Source organism: Pituophis catenifer, unplaced genomic scaffold, assembly GCF_029215685.1.
Source record: "Pituophis catenifer annectens isolate HBS135680 unplaced genomic scaffold, rPitCat1.0.hap2 SCAF_15, whole genome shotgun sequence".
Lineage (NCBI taxonomy): Eukaryota > Metazoa > Chordata > Lepidosauria > Squamata > Colubridae > Pituophis > Pituophis catenifer.
The window spans coordinates 6,289,505-6,305,669 of record NW_027256895.1 but is presented as its reverse complement, the minus strand read 5'-3'; the positions used below and the strand labels follow the sequence as shown (position 1 = coordinate 6,305,669).

At 43.4% G+C, this 16,165-nt stretch overlaps 1 protein-coding gene across 1 annotated transcript; it reads left to right on the top strand.

Annotated features, from left to right (window-relative positions):
• The first annotated feature begins 1,711 nt into the window (after positions 1-1,711).
• LOC139324803 (vomeronasal type-2 receptor 26-like) lies at positions 1,712-13,885 on the top strand. The gene is made up of 5 exons (XM_070954552.1): positions 1,712-2,002; positions 2,737-3,060; positions 4,961-5,188; positions 11,796-11,922; positions 12,984-13,885. Exons 1-5 carry the CDS (start codon positions 1,712-1,714, stop codon positions 13,883-13,885), a joined length of 1,872 nt encoding a protein of 623 aa, XP_070810653.1.
• Positions 13,886-16,165: the final 2,280 nt, after the last annotated feature.

Sequence of the window (16,165 nt, the reverse complement as noted above, 5' to 3'; positions counted from 1 at the left end):
GTGAGGTCAACAGTAGACAGTTTAAGGTTAAAGTTTTGGGGGTTTGGGGAAGAAACTACAGAATCAGGTAGTGCATTCCAGGCATTGACCACTCTGTTACTGAAGTCATATTTTCTGCAATCGAGTTTGGAACGGTTTACCTTGAGTTTGTATCTATTATTTACTCGTGCATTGTTGTGGTTGAAGCTGAAGTAGTCATTGACAGGAAGGACATTGTGGCAGATAATTTTATGTACTATGCTTAGTTCAAACTGAAGTTGGCGTAGTTCTAAATTGTCTAAGCCCAAAATTTGGAGTCTGGTGGCATAAGGTATTTTATTGCGGTTAGAGGAATAGAGGACTCTTCTCGTAAAATATCTCTGGACTCTGTTGATTGTATTTATGTCCGATGTGCAGTCCGAGTTCCAGACAGATGAGCTGTATTCAAGACTTGGTCTAGCAAATGTTTTGTATGCTCTAGTTAGTAGTACAACATTACGAGAGAAGAAACTACGCAAGATTAGGTTAACAACTCTTAATGCCTTTTTGGCAATGTTGTTACAGTTGGCTCGGGCACTTAGATCTTTAGAAATGAGTACTCCAAGGTCCTTGACAGAGTGAGGGTCATCTACAAGGTCATGTCCATCTAATTTGTATTTTATGTTTTTATTTTTTATTTTTGCCATTGTGCAAGACAGAGCATTTGTTGGTTGAGATTTGCCACTTTTTAGACCAATCTGACACATAGTCAAGGTCTTTTTGAAGGGTAGTTGCATTGTCGGTGGTGTTGAATAGTTTAACATCATCAGCGAAGAGAACACAGTTGCTTTTACTATGATCACAAAGGCCATTTATGTAAAGTATGAAGAATGTTGGACCTAAAACACTGCCTTGGGGAACACCGCTATTAACATGTACAGGATTTGATACAGCGCTTCCTATTTTGACCACTTGTTGTCTATTTGACAAGAAGGCAGCTATCCATTTATGTAGGAGTCCAGAAATGCCATAGGATTTTAGTTTTAGAAGTAATTTGTCGTGTACCACTGAATCAAAACAAAATAACGTTGTTTGCAAAATACAAAAAAAAATAAAAATGAAATAAAGCATGACTCTATTAAATTTATCCTTTTTTCTGGCATATTTTATAGCCAGTTGGCTTGAGCTATGGATTTTTTTCCCCATTCATTTATAATAATGCAATAAACTTGACGTCAGTTACAATTTTCTATGCATATGGAACTTTCTATTCAACGTTTCCTTGTCTTCTTGCAAAAATAACAATTGTGTTTTTGTCCTTGCAGCCCCTGTGCTCCATCCCGTCTTCATTTTTTTCTCTTTAATGGCTTTTGTGCTAAAAATTTAAATTTATTGATCAATTGATTCAATATGTACAACAACCTCTCTTACCAAGTAATTCTGAATGGTGAACAATGTTTTTTTTTCTTTTTTTTTTAAAAAAATACAATTACAATTAAAAATTCAATTCAAAAAATAATAATATTTGTTATAGTGTTGCATTTAACTGATTTCAATCTCTCAAGTTTTTTATTGCAAATCACAGTTTAAAAACTAAGTGGGCTTATGTAATTGAGTTTAGAAAAAACATCAGGTAAAAGAGTGTTTTTGCAAACATGAATAGGATGCTTGCTAAGGATGTTTTGTAGCTTTGTAAACATTGGAAGCTTGATTTATGCACATGTTAGGAAAAGAATGCCCTTCTATTTTCAGTATGGTGACAAAGTTCTACCAGCATGCCCTTGCCGTGGCCTTTGCTGTGAAGGAGATCAATGAGGATCCCCAGATCTTGCCTAATGTTACCCTTGGATTCCATATCTACGACAGCTACTATGATGCAAAGATGACTTATCGGACCACCTTGGACCTGCTCTTCAAATCAAGTAGATTTCTTCTCAACTACAAATGTACTAGACAGAAGAATCTGATAGCCATCATTGGAGGACTTGGTTCTGATACCTCTTTTTACATGGCAGATATCCTTGGTCTCTACAAGATTCCACAGGTAGGGGTTTTGCAGTATAAAACATGGAAATTACGTATTTTTTTTCTCACGTTAAACTCCTGGTGATTCTAAAAGGAGGAAAGGATAATTAAAAGGCTAATTAACTGCATCCAGGTTTGGTCAACACACTATAAAAAAGATGTTGAGACTCTAGAAAAAGTGCAGAGAAGCGCAACCAGGATGATGAGGGGACTGGAGACTAAAACTTAAGATGAATGGTTGCAGGAACTGGGCATGACTAGTCTAGTGAAGAGAAGGACCAGGGGAAACATGATAGCAGTCTTCCAATATTTGAGGGGCTGCCCCAGAGAGGAAGGGGTCAGGCTATTTTTCCAAAGCACCTGAAGGCCAAACAAGGAATAATGGATGGAAACTGACCAAGGAGAGATTCAACCTAGACATGAAGTGGAACTTTCTGACAGTGAGAACAATCCACCAATGGAACAGAAGTTGCCTTCAGAAGTTATGGGAGCTTCATCACTTGAGACTTTCAAGAAGAGATTGGACTTTTATCTGTCAGAAATTGTATAGGGTCTCCTGCTTGAGCCAAAAAATATTGCTGGAAATGCATTATGCACTAATACTTTAGAAACAGTTCCCAAACTAATGCATGCTTCTCTGTTCATTGACAAACCAATTCTATGCACTGACAAGTTGTTTCAAAAATGGTAACAAATCAGACATACAGAAATGAAGCTGTCCCCCAGTTTTCAAAATTATAATTATATTTGTAGCTCGCCTATGGTGCCCTGGTCCCTGGGAAGATTGATTCCACTCTGGTCCCTTCATTCTATTCCATGGTCTCCAACGAAGCCCAACAGTACTTGGGGATTCTTAAATTGCTCCAACATTTTGGATGGACCTGGATCGGGATCTTTATTCATGACAATGACGACGGACAGAAGTTCCTGCAGACTCTGGAAGCTTTGCTTTTCCAGAATGGCATCTGCACAGCTTACAAACAAAAAATCCCACAGCGCCTACGTTTGGATAACATTGAGGAAATGATTGAAATAACCTCATATATTGATGAACCTTTAATTGATCAAAAAACCAAGGTATTCCTCCTCTATGGTGAATCAGTGACGCTGGCCCAGCTGAGGACCATTCTATTCATACAAGACCCCAGAAATAAATTAAAAGATTCATTTATGAAAGTATGGGTCATGACAAGTGGCATTGATTTCACACTACCCTTCCTGCAAAGAAGTTGGGACCTGGATTTTTTTCAGGGTGCCATTTCCTTTACTTTTCACTCAAGAGAACTTCCTGGGTATAATAAATTTCTTGAAGGCATAAAACCATCCAAGACCAAAAGTCAGGGCTTCCTGAAGGAGTTTTGGGAGCGAGCATTTGCCTGTACTTTTCAAAATCCTGATATGGAAATAGAGAAGAATGAAACGTGTACTGGAAAAGAGAGATTACAGGACCTTCCCGGGCCTCTATTTGAAATGGGTACCACTGTACATAGCTACAGTATCTATAATGGTGTTTATGCAGCAGCACATGCTTTGAATGTCATGTTGTCATCTCAGTCCCAGCAGAGATCCTTCAGGAAGGTGAAAACTGCTGAACCTTTTGAGCTACAACCTTGGCAGGTAATTGTAAAAACAATGAACAATGAACTCTTTTATGCCCATGTTCAGATTGCCTTTTTCTCCTCAGCTATTTCCATGAGTAGCTCTTAATCACAGACCAGGGGTGTAATCCAGCAGGTTCTGACAGGTTTTGGAGAACCGGTAGCGGAAATTTTGAGTAGTTCGGAGAACCGGCAAATTTTTGAAACTGCCCAAAGAGCTGCTGATTCAGTTCTACAGAGGAATTATTGAGCCTGTCATCTGCACCTCTAAAACTGTCTGGTTTGGCTCTGCAACCCAACAAGACAGACACAGACTTCAGAGGATAATTAGAACTGCAGAAAAAACAATTACTACCAACCTGTCTTCCATTGAGGACCTGTATACTGTATGAGTCAAAAAAGGGGCTGTGAAAATATCTACAGACTCTTCGCATCCTGGACATAAATTGTTTCAACTTCTACCCTCAAAACAATGCTATAGGACTCTATACACCAGAACGACAAGGCACAAGGACAACTTTTTCCCAAATGCCATCACTCTGCTAAACAACTAATTCCCACAATACTGTCAAATTAACTACTAGGACTGTATTACTATTCTTCCTATCCTCATCCTTACTAGTACCTATTTCTTCACACTTATGGCTATATCCATGTTTCTTGTATCTTTACAACTTATATTGTTTTTATTGTTTCCTAATATGATTTGATTACTTATTGTGTTATTATTAAGTGTTGTATTTTATTATGCTTGATGAATATATTTTACTTTTTCTTTATGTACACTGAGAGTATATGCACCAAAGACAAATTCCTTGTGTGTCCAATCACACTTGGCCAATAAAGAATTCTATTCTATTCTATTCTATTCTATTCTATTCTATTCTATTCTGTTCTGTTCTGTTCTGTTCTGTTCTGTTCTGTTCTGTTCTGTTCTGTTCTATTCTATTCTATTCTATTCTATTCTATTCTATTCTATTCTATTCTATTCTATTCTATTCTATTCTAGGTAAGTGATGGAGAAGAAATTAGCCTGAGGCTCATTTGAGGTCTGTAAGGTCATAATATTTCTTAATCAGAATTAATGACTGGAATTAGGGAAGTAGAATTATGTCATTCTAACTGCAAGCAGAAATGAAATCTAATGAATATTCATCTCTTTTGTTTTCTTTCTTCTAAATGAAGAAAGGCTTCATTTATGAGGCTTTCAGCTTTGGAGATTTTAAATTCGGATTGGTTTTTAATATTTTATTGTTGTGGTTTTTATTGTGTGAGCCGCCCCGAGTCCTATGGGAGAAGGGCGGCATATAAATTTTAATAATAAATAAATAATAAATGTTGTAAGCTTTTCTTTTTTTTCCCTCTTGGCTTTCCTTTAGCTCCATCCGTATCTTCAAAGGGTTTCTTTCAACAATTCTGCTGGTGACACAGTGTCCTTCAATGAGCAAAAGGAAATGAGAGGTGGATTTGACGTTGTGCACATAGTCATTTTTCCAAACAGGTCCTTCGAGAGGGTGAAAATTGGATGGATAGATCCAAATGGACCCCAAGAAGATGAATTTGTCATCAGTGACAATAGGATTTTGTGGCCTAGAGCTTTCAATCAGGTATGTATTCTTGTGGTTTTTTGAGAGAGCCCATGTTCTCCAGTTGGATCACCGACATTGATTTCACATCAAATCAGGTCTGGATTTAGCATAGGTAACATTGCCATGTTTGAAGGACCTCAGGCAAGAGTTCCTTCACTTCTCCATATCATTCCACTTGCTTCCTTGCCTCTACTTTCTCTTTTCTCCAGTTCCCAATTTTGGTTCCTCAGTGGCTTTCACACACATCACCCCAAATAATAGGACTGTTATTATCTTTACTACAAAACCTGGACACTCAGACCAAATATGCCATAAGGCTGAACATCAGTCCCTCTTATTTTCTTTCTAGTGAAATCTCTTATTAGCATCTGCAGAATCCTCTCTAAGTTTAAGTTTACTTTATTGTCATTGCACCTCGTACAACAAAATTAAATGCCACCTTCAGTGTACATCATACGCTTATGTACATAAGCTGTTTTTCAGGCTCTAAATCTGACTTGTACTTCAATTAAAGTACAAATGAAAAATGTGATGCTTTGTTTATCCTATATGCTCGGGACCTAGATTCTTGCAAATACTACTTTTCAAAATATTATGATTTCTGTATACAGGTAGCTCTTGACCTATGACCATATTTGGTACCAGATTTTCCACTGTTAAGCAAAGAAGCTGTTGAGTTATGTGTGACTGACTTGACAACATTTTTGTTAAGGTTGTAAGCGAATCACCATAGTTTGTGAGACTAGACTGAAGCTGCCATACCTAAAGATGAAGCAGGCATGTAAAGAAGCTGGATAGCCGGGAATGTTGTCTAAAAGATTCCTTCAGGAGATAGATAAGGAGTTACTAAGTCTTTATGGAGATTCACATGTCATCCATGCAGAAGTTGTGAATGCCCCAACACTGGGAAATTTTAAGAAGATGTTGGATAACCGTTTGTCTGAAGTGGTGTAGGGTTTCCTCCAAGGTCCCTTCCAACTCTCTTATTCTATTCTATTCTATTCTATTCTATTCTATTCTATTCTATTCTATTCTGTTCTGTTCTGTTCTGTTCTGTTCTGTTCTGTTCTGTTCTGTTCTATTCTATTCTATTCTATTCTATTCTATTCTATTCTATTCTATTCTATTCTATTCTTCCATCCAGGATATGGTTGTCCCAAAGGTGCTTTTTCAAAAGGCAGATGTTTTGCTTCTCATCCAAGAAACATCTTCAATTCTAACTGAAGATTTAAAGAAGCTTCTTGAATGAGAAGCGAAATGTCTTCAAACAAAAACAAAGTCCAGTTGCTGTCAGGGTTTCAAGTAAAAGCCCAAATGAAATCAAAATTCCATATTTATTTATTTATTTATTTATTTAAATTTCTATACCGCCCTTCTCCAGAATAGGACTCAGGGCGGTGAACAGCCAGAGTAAAAAACAATACATACAAAATTTAAAAACAATTTAAAATAATTAAATATTACTGGCCGTAAATTAAAATAACCCAATTTAAAATCAATTTAAAATTAACTCAGGCCAGCCCCGCTAGTTGAAATAAATGGGTTTTCAGGGCCCGACGAAAAATCCGGAGGTCTGTTATTGTACGTATCTCTGGGGGGAGGTTGTTCCAGAGGGTGGGCGCCGCCACAGAGAAGGCTCTCCCCCTGGGGGTCGTCAGCCGACATTGTCTGGCGGACGGCACCCTGAGGAGGCCCACTCTGTGCGAGTGTACTGGCCGGTGGGAGGCTATTGGTGGCAGAAGGCGGTCTTGTAAGTACCCCGGCCCTAAGCCATGGAGCGCTTTAAAGGTGGTCACCAACACCTTGAAGCGCACCCAGAAGACCACCGGGAGCCAGTGCAGCTCGCGCAGGAGAGGTGTTACGTGGGAGCGCCTCGTCGCCCCCATAATCCCCCGTGCGGCCGCGTTCTGGACCAGCTGGAGCCTCCGGGTGCACCCCAGGGGGAGCCCCATGTAGAGAGCGTTGCAGTAGTCCAGGCGGGAAGTGACGAGTGCCTGAGTGACTGTGCGTAGGGAGTCCCGATCTAGAAAGGGGCGCAACTGGCGTATCAGGCGGACCTGATAAAAAGCTCCCCTGGCCACGGCCGTCAAATGATCTTCTAACGACAGCCGTGCATCCAGGAGGACGCCCAAGTTACGAGCCCTCTCCGTGGGGCCGAGTGATTCGCCCCCAATAGCCAGCAATGGCGTCAGCTGGCTATATCGGGACACCAGAAGCCACAGCCACTCGGTCTTGGAGGGGTTGAGTCGGAGCCTGTTTCTCCCCATCCAGGCCCGCACGGCCTCCAGGCACTGGGACATCACTTCAAGGGCATCGTTGGGGTGGCCTGGGGTGGAGATGTACAGCTGGGTGTCATCAGCGTACTGATGGAACTCCACCCCGAAGCCACGGATGATCTCACCCAGCGGCTTTACATAAATATTGAACAGAAGGGGCGAGAGGACCGACCCTTGTGGCACCCCACAAGCAAGGTGCCTCGGGGTCGACCGCTGCCCCCCTGTCAACACAGATTGCGACCAGTCAGAGAGGTAGGAGGAGAACCACCGCAAAACGGTGCCCCCCACCCCCAACCCCGCCAACCGGTGCAACATGATACCATGGTCGATGGTATCAAAAGCCGCTGAGAGGTCTAACAGGACCAGGATAGAGGAGCAACCCCTATCCCGAGCCCTCCAGAGATCATCCACCAACGCGACCAATGCCGTTTCCGTGCTGTGCCCAGGCCGGAAGCCGGACTGGAGCGGGTCTAGATAGACAGCTTCATCCAGGTACCGGGGAAGCTGTTGCGCCACCACACTCTCAACAACCTTCGCAACAAAGCGAAGGTTGGAAACTGGACGATAGTTAGCCAAAACAGCCAGATCCAGAGAGGGCTTCTTGAGGAGGGGCCTCACAACCGCTTCTTTCAAAGCAGCCGGCAGGACCCCCTCACTCAAAGAAGCGTTAACCAGAGGTTTCCTCAAAGTGGAGATTTATTAGGCATGTCATATTGGCACAGCTGGTAAAACCCGACTCTGAAGTTCCCCATGTTTTCCCCACCCAGTTCAAAGTCCATAGTTCTTCCCCCACATCATACACAACCATCACATTCCCCAATCAGGTCTATCTCCCTATTCTGGATGTCTCCCATCCATGCCCCTCCAGGTGCTGGTGAGACTGTGCTTGGTTCCCAGAAGAAATTATGTTATTTTGGCTACATGTTCCCCTCAGTTATCTATACTCCCCCTCCCTTCCCCCTCTCTTTCCCACAGTTCCATCCGGCCTCACTGTGGCAACCCTGAAGACATTCAAAAATGGCTCCTGCATTGACAGTTGCCTTATGAACAATCACATTTTGGCAAATAACTAAGTCGTTAAGGAAAAATGTCACCTAAACCAGACAAAAGAAGTTCAGTTATTATTATTATTATTATTATTATTATTATTATTATTATTATTATTATTAATTAGATTTGTATACCGCCCTACTCCCGAAGGACTCAGGGCGGTGAACAGGCACAAAATAAAACACATAAATACAAAAGTTAAAAAACATAATTAAAACCAAATTAAATAATTTTGCCCAAGACAATTAAAATTCCCAATAATTTAAAAACAAATTAAAATTTCAGTTTAAAAAATTTAAAAGAATTTAAAAGAAAGGGGAGAAAATTAGGCCAGGCCGGCCTGCTGGAATAGGAGAGTCTTAAGAGCACGGAAGAAAGTGCGCAGATCCGGGATTCACCGTATCTCCGGGGGGAGCTCGTTCCAGATAGTAGGTGCCCCCATAGATGAGGCCCTCCCCCTGGGGGCTGCCAGTTGACATTGTTTGGCTGATGGCATCTGGAGGAGCCCCTCTCTATGAGAGCGTACCGGTCGGTGGGAGGCTGTTTGTGGTAGTAGGCGGTCGCGTAAATAACCAGGTCCTAAGCCATGGAGCGCTCTAAAGGTGGTAACCAAAACCTTGAAGCGCATCCGGAAGACCACCGGGAGCCAGTGCAGCTCGCGCAGGAGAGGTGTCACATGGGAGCACCATGTTGCTCCCATAACCACCCATGTGGCCGCACTCTGCACCAGTTGGAGCCTCCAGGTGCTCCTCAAGGGGAGCCCCATGTAGAGAGCATTACAATAGTCCAGGCGGGAGGTGACGAGGGCATGAGTGACTGTGTGTAGGGAGTCCCGATCCAGAAAGGGACGCAAATGGCGAATCAGGCGAACCTGATGAAAGATCCTCCCGGTCATGGCCGTCAAATGCTCTTCTAAAGACAGCCGTGAATCCAGGAGGATGCCCAAGTTGTGAGTCCTCTCCGTGGGAGCCAGTGATTCACCCCCAATAGTCAGTGATGGCGTCAACTGACTATATCGGGACATCGGAAACCACAGCCACTCGGTCTTGGATGGGTTGAGCCTGAGCCTGTTCCTCCCCATCCATATCCACACGGCCTCCAGACACCGGGACATCACTTCAAGGGCATCGTTGGGGTAGTCCGGGGTGGAGATGTACAGCTGGGTGTCATCAGCGTACTGGTGGTACTTCACCCCGAAACCACGGATGATCTCGCCCAGCGGCTTTACATAAATGTTGAACAAAAGGGGCGAGAGGACTGACCCTTATGGTACCCCACATATGAGGGGCCTCGCGGTCTGCCCCCCTGCCAACACAGACTGCAACCGGCCAGAGAGAAAGGAGGTGAACCACCGTAGTACAGTGCCCCCCACCCCTAACTCTTCCAACCAGTGCAGCATGATACCATGGTTGATGGTATCAAAAGCCGCTGAGAGGTCTAACAGGACCAGGACAGAGGAGCACCCCCTGTCCCGAGCCCTCCAGAGATCATCTACCAATGTGACCAATGCCGTTTCCGTGCTGTACCCGGGCCTGAAGCCCGACTGGAATGGATCCTGATACGTCGTTTCATCCAGGTGCTGGGGAAGCTGTTGCGCAACCACACTCTCAACAACCTTCACCACAAAATGAAGGTTGGAGAGCGGACAGTAATTAACCAACATTGCCGGGTCCAGGGAAGGCTTCTTGAGGAGAGGCCTGACCACGGCCTCTTTCAAGGCAGCGGGGAAGTCACCCTCACCCAGCGAAGCATTTATAATCCCCTGGAGCCAGCCTCGCGTCACCTCCCAGGAAGCCAGCACTAACCAGGAGGGACACGGGTCCAATAAACAAGTGGTCGCATTCAGTCTGCCCAGAATCCTGTCCACGTCCTCAGTGGTCACAGGATCAAACTCATCCCAGATAACATTCTCAAGACCTGCCCCAGTCCCTCCCCTGAGACTACCCAGTCGGAGTCCAGATCTTCCCGGATCTGAGTGATTTTGTCATACAGATACTGAACAAAATCCTCGGCTCTACCTTCCAAGGGGTCCTACCACACTTCCTAGTGGAGCAGGGAGCGGGTCACCCTAAACAGGGCGGCCGGGCGGTTATCTGATGATGCAATAAGAGCAGCAAAATAACTACATTTCGTTGCTTTTATCGCCACTAGGTAATTTCTAATATGAGATCTTACCAGTGTCCGGTCCAATTCAGAAAGACTGGCCCTCCAACTACTCTCTAGGCATCTTTTCTGGTGCTTCAAGTCCCACAGCTCCTCAGTGGACCAAGGAGCCAAATGAGATCGGCGCCGGGTCAGAGGCTGCAAAGGCACGACCCAATCCAGAGCTCCAGCGGCCGCCCTATCCCAGGCGGCCATTAGATCTCCAGTCGAGGCGTGTGCCAGAGCCTCAGGAAATGGCCCAAACCCCATCTGGAACCTATCAGGTTCCATCAGGTGCCTGGGGCGGAACCATCTTACCGGCTCTGCCTCTCTGCGGTGGGGTGCAGCGGTTTGAATGTCGAGATGAAGGAGAGAGTGATCTGACCATGACAAGTGCTCGGTAGCTATATCCCTTATCTCAAGATCACTCAGCCACTGTCCAGAGACAAAAACCAGATTCAGCGTGTTTCCCCCCGTGTGGGTAGGGCCATGAATTAACTGGGTCAGGTCCATGGCTGTCATGGAAGCCACGAACTCCAGAGCCACCTCAGACGTCTCACCCACGGGCGGCAGGTTGAAATCCCCCATGACCGTAAGCCTGGGGATATCAACCGCCACCGTGGCGATGACGTTGAGTAGCTTGGGCACGGCTGCTGCCATGTGGCAGGGAGCCAGGTACATGATCAGCAAACCCATCTGAACCCCATGGCCCCACTTCACAAGGAGGGACTCACAGCTGGCCGTCTGAGGAATAGTGGCCTCCCTCGGTCTCAGACCTACTTTAATAATAACCGCTACTCCCCCGCCCCTGCCCTGTAACCTCAGCCGATGGAATGCGAGGAAAACTGGTGGGCACATTTCAACGAGGGGAACTCCCCCCTCCTGGCCCAACTAGGTAGAGCTAGAGCAAATGGGAACACCCCTTCCCCAAATTCTCATAAATATGAACCAGTTGCCAAGGATCTGAATTTTGATCACATGATTACAGGGATTTGCAAAGGTTGTAAGTGTGAAAAACGTCTGTAAATCACTTTTTTCAATCCTGCTGTAAACTCTGAATAGTCACTAAATGAACTGCTGTAAGTCAAAGACCACCTGTACATAGAGATATCTGAATGCATCGCTCTCATTCCAGTTTTTTTTCCTACTTATATTAGGTCTGTCCCCTTTCAGTGTGTAATGAACAGTGCCATCGTGGAAAACACAAGAAAAAGAAGGAAGGGGAAAAATTTTGTTGCTATGACTGTGTTCCTTGCCCTGAAGGGGAGATTTCAAACAAAACAGGTACATTATCCATTACTATAACAGTCTCTTGTTTCTCATCTAAAGCAGTAATATAAACTGCTGCATCAGTTAACTAACCAGAACTCTGAAACTAACATGATGTCAAGGAGTTCTGTTACTTTCCCACCAAAGTGGTACCTATTTATCTGCTCACATTTGCATGCTTTCGAATGCTAGGTTGACATAAGATGGGGCAAGGACAGGAGCTCACCCCATCATATGGTACTCACTGGTCATCCAAGGTGTTTCACTTTTCATTCAAGAAGCTGAAGAAGCTTCTTGGAGGAGAAGCAAAGCGTCTTCAAAGAAAAATTAGAAAGTCCAGTTGCCTCTTGAAAAAGCACCTTTGGGTCTTTGGGACTTATGTGAAATACAAATCAGTCCATGTTACGTTTGGTGGCTCTCAGTGAAGGTCCCCTGCTGACTTTTTCACTAAGGTGGGAGTAGAACTCACAATCTTGTGGTTCCTTGCAGAATGTCATAATCATGAGGTCAAATTGACATCTATCTATCTATCTATCTATCTATCTATCTATCTATCTATCTATCTATCTATCCATCCATCCATCCATCCAGTGGTGGGATGCTGCCGGTTCGGACTGGTTCAAATGAAACAGTAGTTCCGATGATCTGCTGGCCCCACCCACCCATCCCTGCCCTATCCTGTCCTATATTTCCTTCTTTCTGGTTCAGCTGATTTGCACGGCATAGCTGATTTCCGCACCTCCACTGTTCTACTTACCAGGGCCGCCTTAAAATGTAAACAGCTGAGCTTCAAATTGCTGTATTATGAATGCTGCGCACAAGCGTGTTAGGCACGCGCTAACAGAACTGGTTGTTTAATAACTGGTTGCAGCCCACTATCTATCTATCTATCTATCTATCTATCTATCTATCTATCTATCTATCTATCTATCTACCTATAGCTGTATATAAAGATACACACAGACAGAAACAAACTCATGATGTTACAACTCTCCTTGGGAGACAAAATGCTATACACAAATTAACCAGAAATATTTCTTTCTTCCTTCCTTCCTTCCTTTCTATCTGTCTTAAAGATATGGAAAAATGCCTCAAATGTCCAGAAGACCAATACCCAACCAAAGGAAAAGATGACTGCATTCACAAAGTTGTAACATACCTTTCTTACAAGGACCTTCTAGGGTTTACTTTGGCCTCCATTTCTATTTCATTGTCGGTGATCACTGCTCTCATATTCGGAATATTTCTTAAGCACAGAGATACCCCTCTGGTCAAAGCCAACAACCGGGACCTCACCTACATTCTCCTTATCTCCCTCTACTTCTGCTTCCTGTGTCCTCTCCTGTTCATTGGTCAACCCAGTGAAGTCACTTGCCTTCTCCGACAACCAACTTTTGGCATCATCTTCTCCGTGGCTGTTTCTTGCATCTTGGCCAAAACCCTCACTGTGGTTGTAGCCTTCATGGCTACCAGGCCAGGCTCCAACATGAAGAAGTGGGTGGGAAGAAGGATGGCAACTTCCATTGTCCTTTTCTTCTCTCTCATCCAAGTTGGCCTTTGTGCCATCTGGCTAGGATCTTTCCCTCCATTCCCACAGTTGAACATGCATTCTGTGACTGAGGCCATCATCAATGAATGTAACGAAGGCTCTACGGTCATGTTCTCCTGTGTCCTAAGCTACATGGGCTTCCTGGCTCTTGCCAGCTTCTTTGTGGCCTTCTGCGCTCGCAGATTACCGGACAGCTTCAATGAAGCCAAATTCATTACATTTAGCATGCTAGTATTTTGCAGTGTTTGGGTGCTATTTGTTCCAACTTACCTGAGCTCCACGGGAAAAGCCTTGTTGGCTGTGGAGATCTTCTCCATTTTAGCTTCTAGTGCAGGATTATTGGGCTGTATCTTTTTCCCTAAATGCTACATCATTCTGTTCAGACCAGAGATGAATACCAAGGATCAGCTAGTAAGAAGAAAGAACTGAAGAATTCAATTCCTTTACTTTCTGGTACAATGTTGATTAGTATGTGTAAGATTTTGGGATCAAAAATTCATTGTAATGTCATTTATATTTCCTAATATTATTCAACTTCTTTACCAAGATTTATGGTGAAGATAATAAGAATAAAGAGTTACAATATTAGATATCTTTCCTTTCTTGTGCAATGTTTGTTAGTATGGGTAAGATTTGGGGATTCAAACATCAATTACCATCAATTCTGTTTGCCTAATAATATTTAGCTTCTTCATCAAGAAGGATATACAAAGCATTGAAACCTCTCCTCTGAGGCAGTCCAGTCTTATAAAAAGCTTGACATTTTGACTCCAAGGTGTTCTAAGGCATTTTTCACATGTTTGTGGATTCGCTTTATCAATAACACCAAGGTAAGTCCTGTCTGGACACTCTCAGATGACCTGGGAAGATCTTTCAGCCTTCCTGTGAATATGGCTGTCTAAGCTTGCTTTACAAAATGCCTCTTCCAATGTTTCTCCTGGTTTTTCTCCAGTTTTTCCTTTTATTGGCATCAATGCATTCTTAGGGTTTTGCTCATTCTCCAGAAGATATTTCTGGTCAACAGAACTCCACATAATGATGCCCAGATGTCAGATCGCTTTGCTTCGGAGCTCCCAATCCTCTGGGTACCAAATTACCGACAAAGGCAAACGTTTTGGCAGAGCAAGGGGTGACAAGATAGCAGTGTTCCAATATCTAAGGGGCTGCTACAAAAAAGCGGCGCATCATCCTATATGCCAAAGCACCTGAAGGCAGGAGAGGATACAATGAATGGAAACTAATCAAGGAGAGGACCAAGGTAGAACTAAGGAGAGATTTCCTGACAGTTAGAATGATTGATCAATAGAATAACTCATCTCCAAAAATTGTGTTGCTCCAACACTGGAGGTTTTTAAGAAGAGTTTGGACAAACATTTGTCTAGCAGGGTTTTCTGCTTGAGCAGAGGTTTGACTTTTTCAGCCCGTTTTTGGGGCTTTTATGTCCCATTTTCGAGGCTTTTTTGGCCCTTTTTTGGGGGGGAAATGGGCAGAAAAAAGCCCTGAAAACTGACCAAAAAAAGGCCCAAAAATGGGGCATGCAGAGGCCAAAAAATGGCCAGCAGGTGAGTGGGGCTTCAGCAATATTTGGTCTATTAGACACACAGACATTTTTGCCCCCTTTTTGGAGACAAAAAAATATGTCTTATAGTGCAAAAAATACGGTAATGGTTGTTATAAGGCCCAAGGTGAAGCCATATCATGAGAAGCAGAAGGCTGAAAGTGGCATAGAAAAACTCCAGAGAAAATGGTGTACATGCACAAAAGCACACTGAAATCATCTGACATGACAGGCAAGAGCAATGAGTCCCATTTAAGAGTTAATCAGAATAAAGAAAATGACACCCGAGTTGATGTCTGTTAGAGAGTCACCGGTATAGCAATAGCAAAGGCTATTATTGCTTATATGCCACTCCATAGTGTGTTACATTACTCTAAGGGTGGTTGCAGCGTCAGCATTTTGCCCCCAACTATCTGAGCCTTCATTTTATCAGCCTTGGAAGGAGGGAAGGATGGGTCAATCTTGAGTCAACCAGGATCAAACTTCTTACTGTGGGCATAGTTAGACTGAAATTCTGCTTTCTTAGCATTGCGTCACCGAGCAATGATTGAACATGAAGGGCTGTCCAAAGGATTTGTTGGGAACCCCTAACCATGTATGTAACCTCCTTTCCAACTCCTCTTGAAAGAAGGGGGCAACTCACAGCCGCTAGGAGGGTATGGCTGGGTGATTGCATTTGGGCATAGATGGGTGGTATAGCCAGGTGGGCACACTTGCTAACTCAATATGCCACACTACCTTCCAAACTTGAAGGAAAAAAGAAAATACAATTATTAGCAAAAAAAAAGTTTTTTAGAATTCCAAACCCAGCATTCAAAGAATTATTCTCTGAAGTATCTCTCTCCGGATTTAGTCAAATCAATTTTGTTTCAGCCAACCTCTTGTTCAACTTTTTCCCAAGAGAAAATAAGTCTGAACATGTCTATTATGACCCTGATATTCAAAACTGGGAGGAGGGACCTGAAGTAAGTGAGTTTCTGAAGAGTTAATTTTTCAAATCTCTCCCTTTTTAATCTACTGATATCCATCTGAATTTCGAATGTTAGCAGGCTGAGTTGATACACATCGACTTGCATTTATCTCCTTTTTAAGTGGGAACCAATCTAATTTTTCTCAAAAATGATAATGGTCCCAATCAGAGGCAGATTAAA

Coding starts and splice junctions, on each gene's coding strand:
- LOC139324803 (XM_070954552.1), top strand. CDS start 1,712: ATGGTGACAAAGTTCTACCAGCATGCCCTTGCCGTGGCCTTTGCTGTG. Junction 3,061..4,960: donor TAATTGATCAAAAAACCAAG/GTATTCCTCCTC, acceptor GCTTTCCTTTAG/CTCCATCCGTATCTTCAAAG. Junction 11,923..12,983: donor GGAGATTTCAAACAAAACAG/GTACATTATCCA, acceptor TCTGTCTTAAAG/ATATGGAAAAATGCCTCAAA.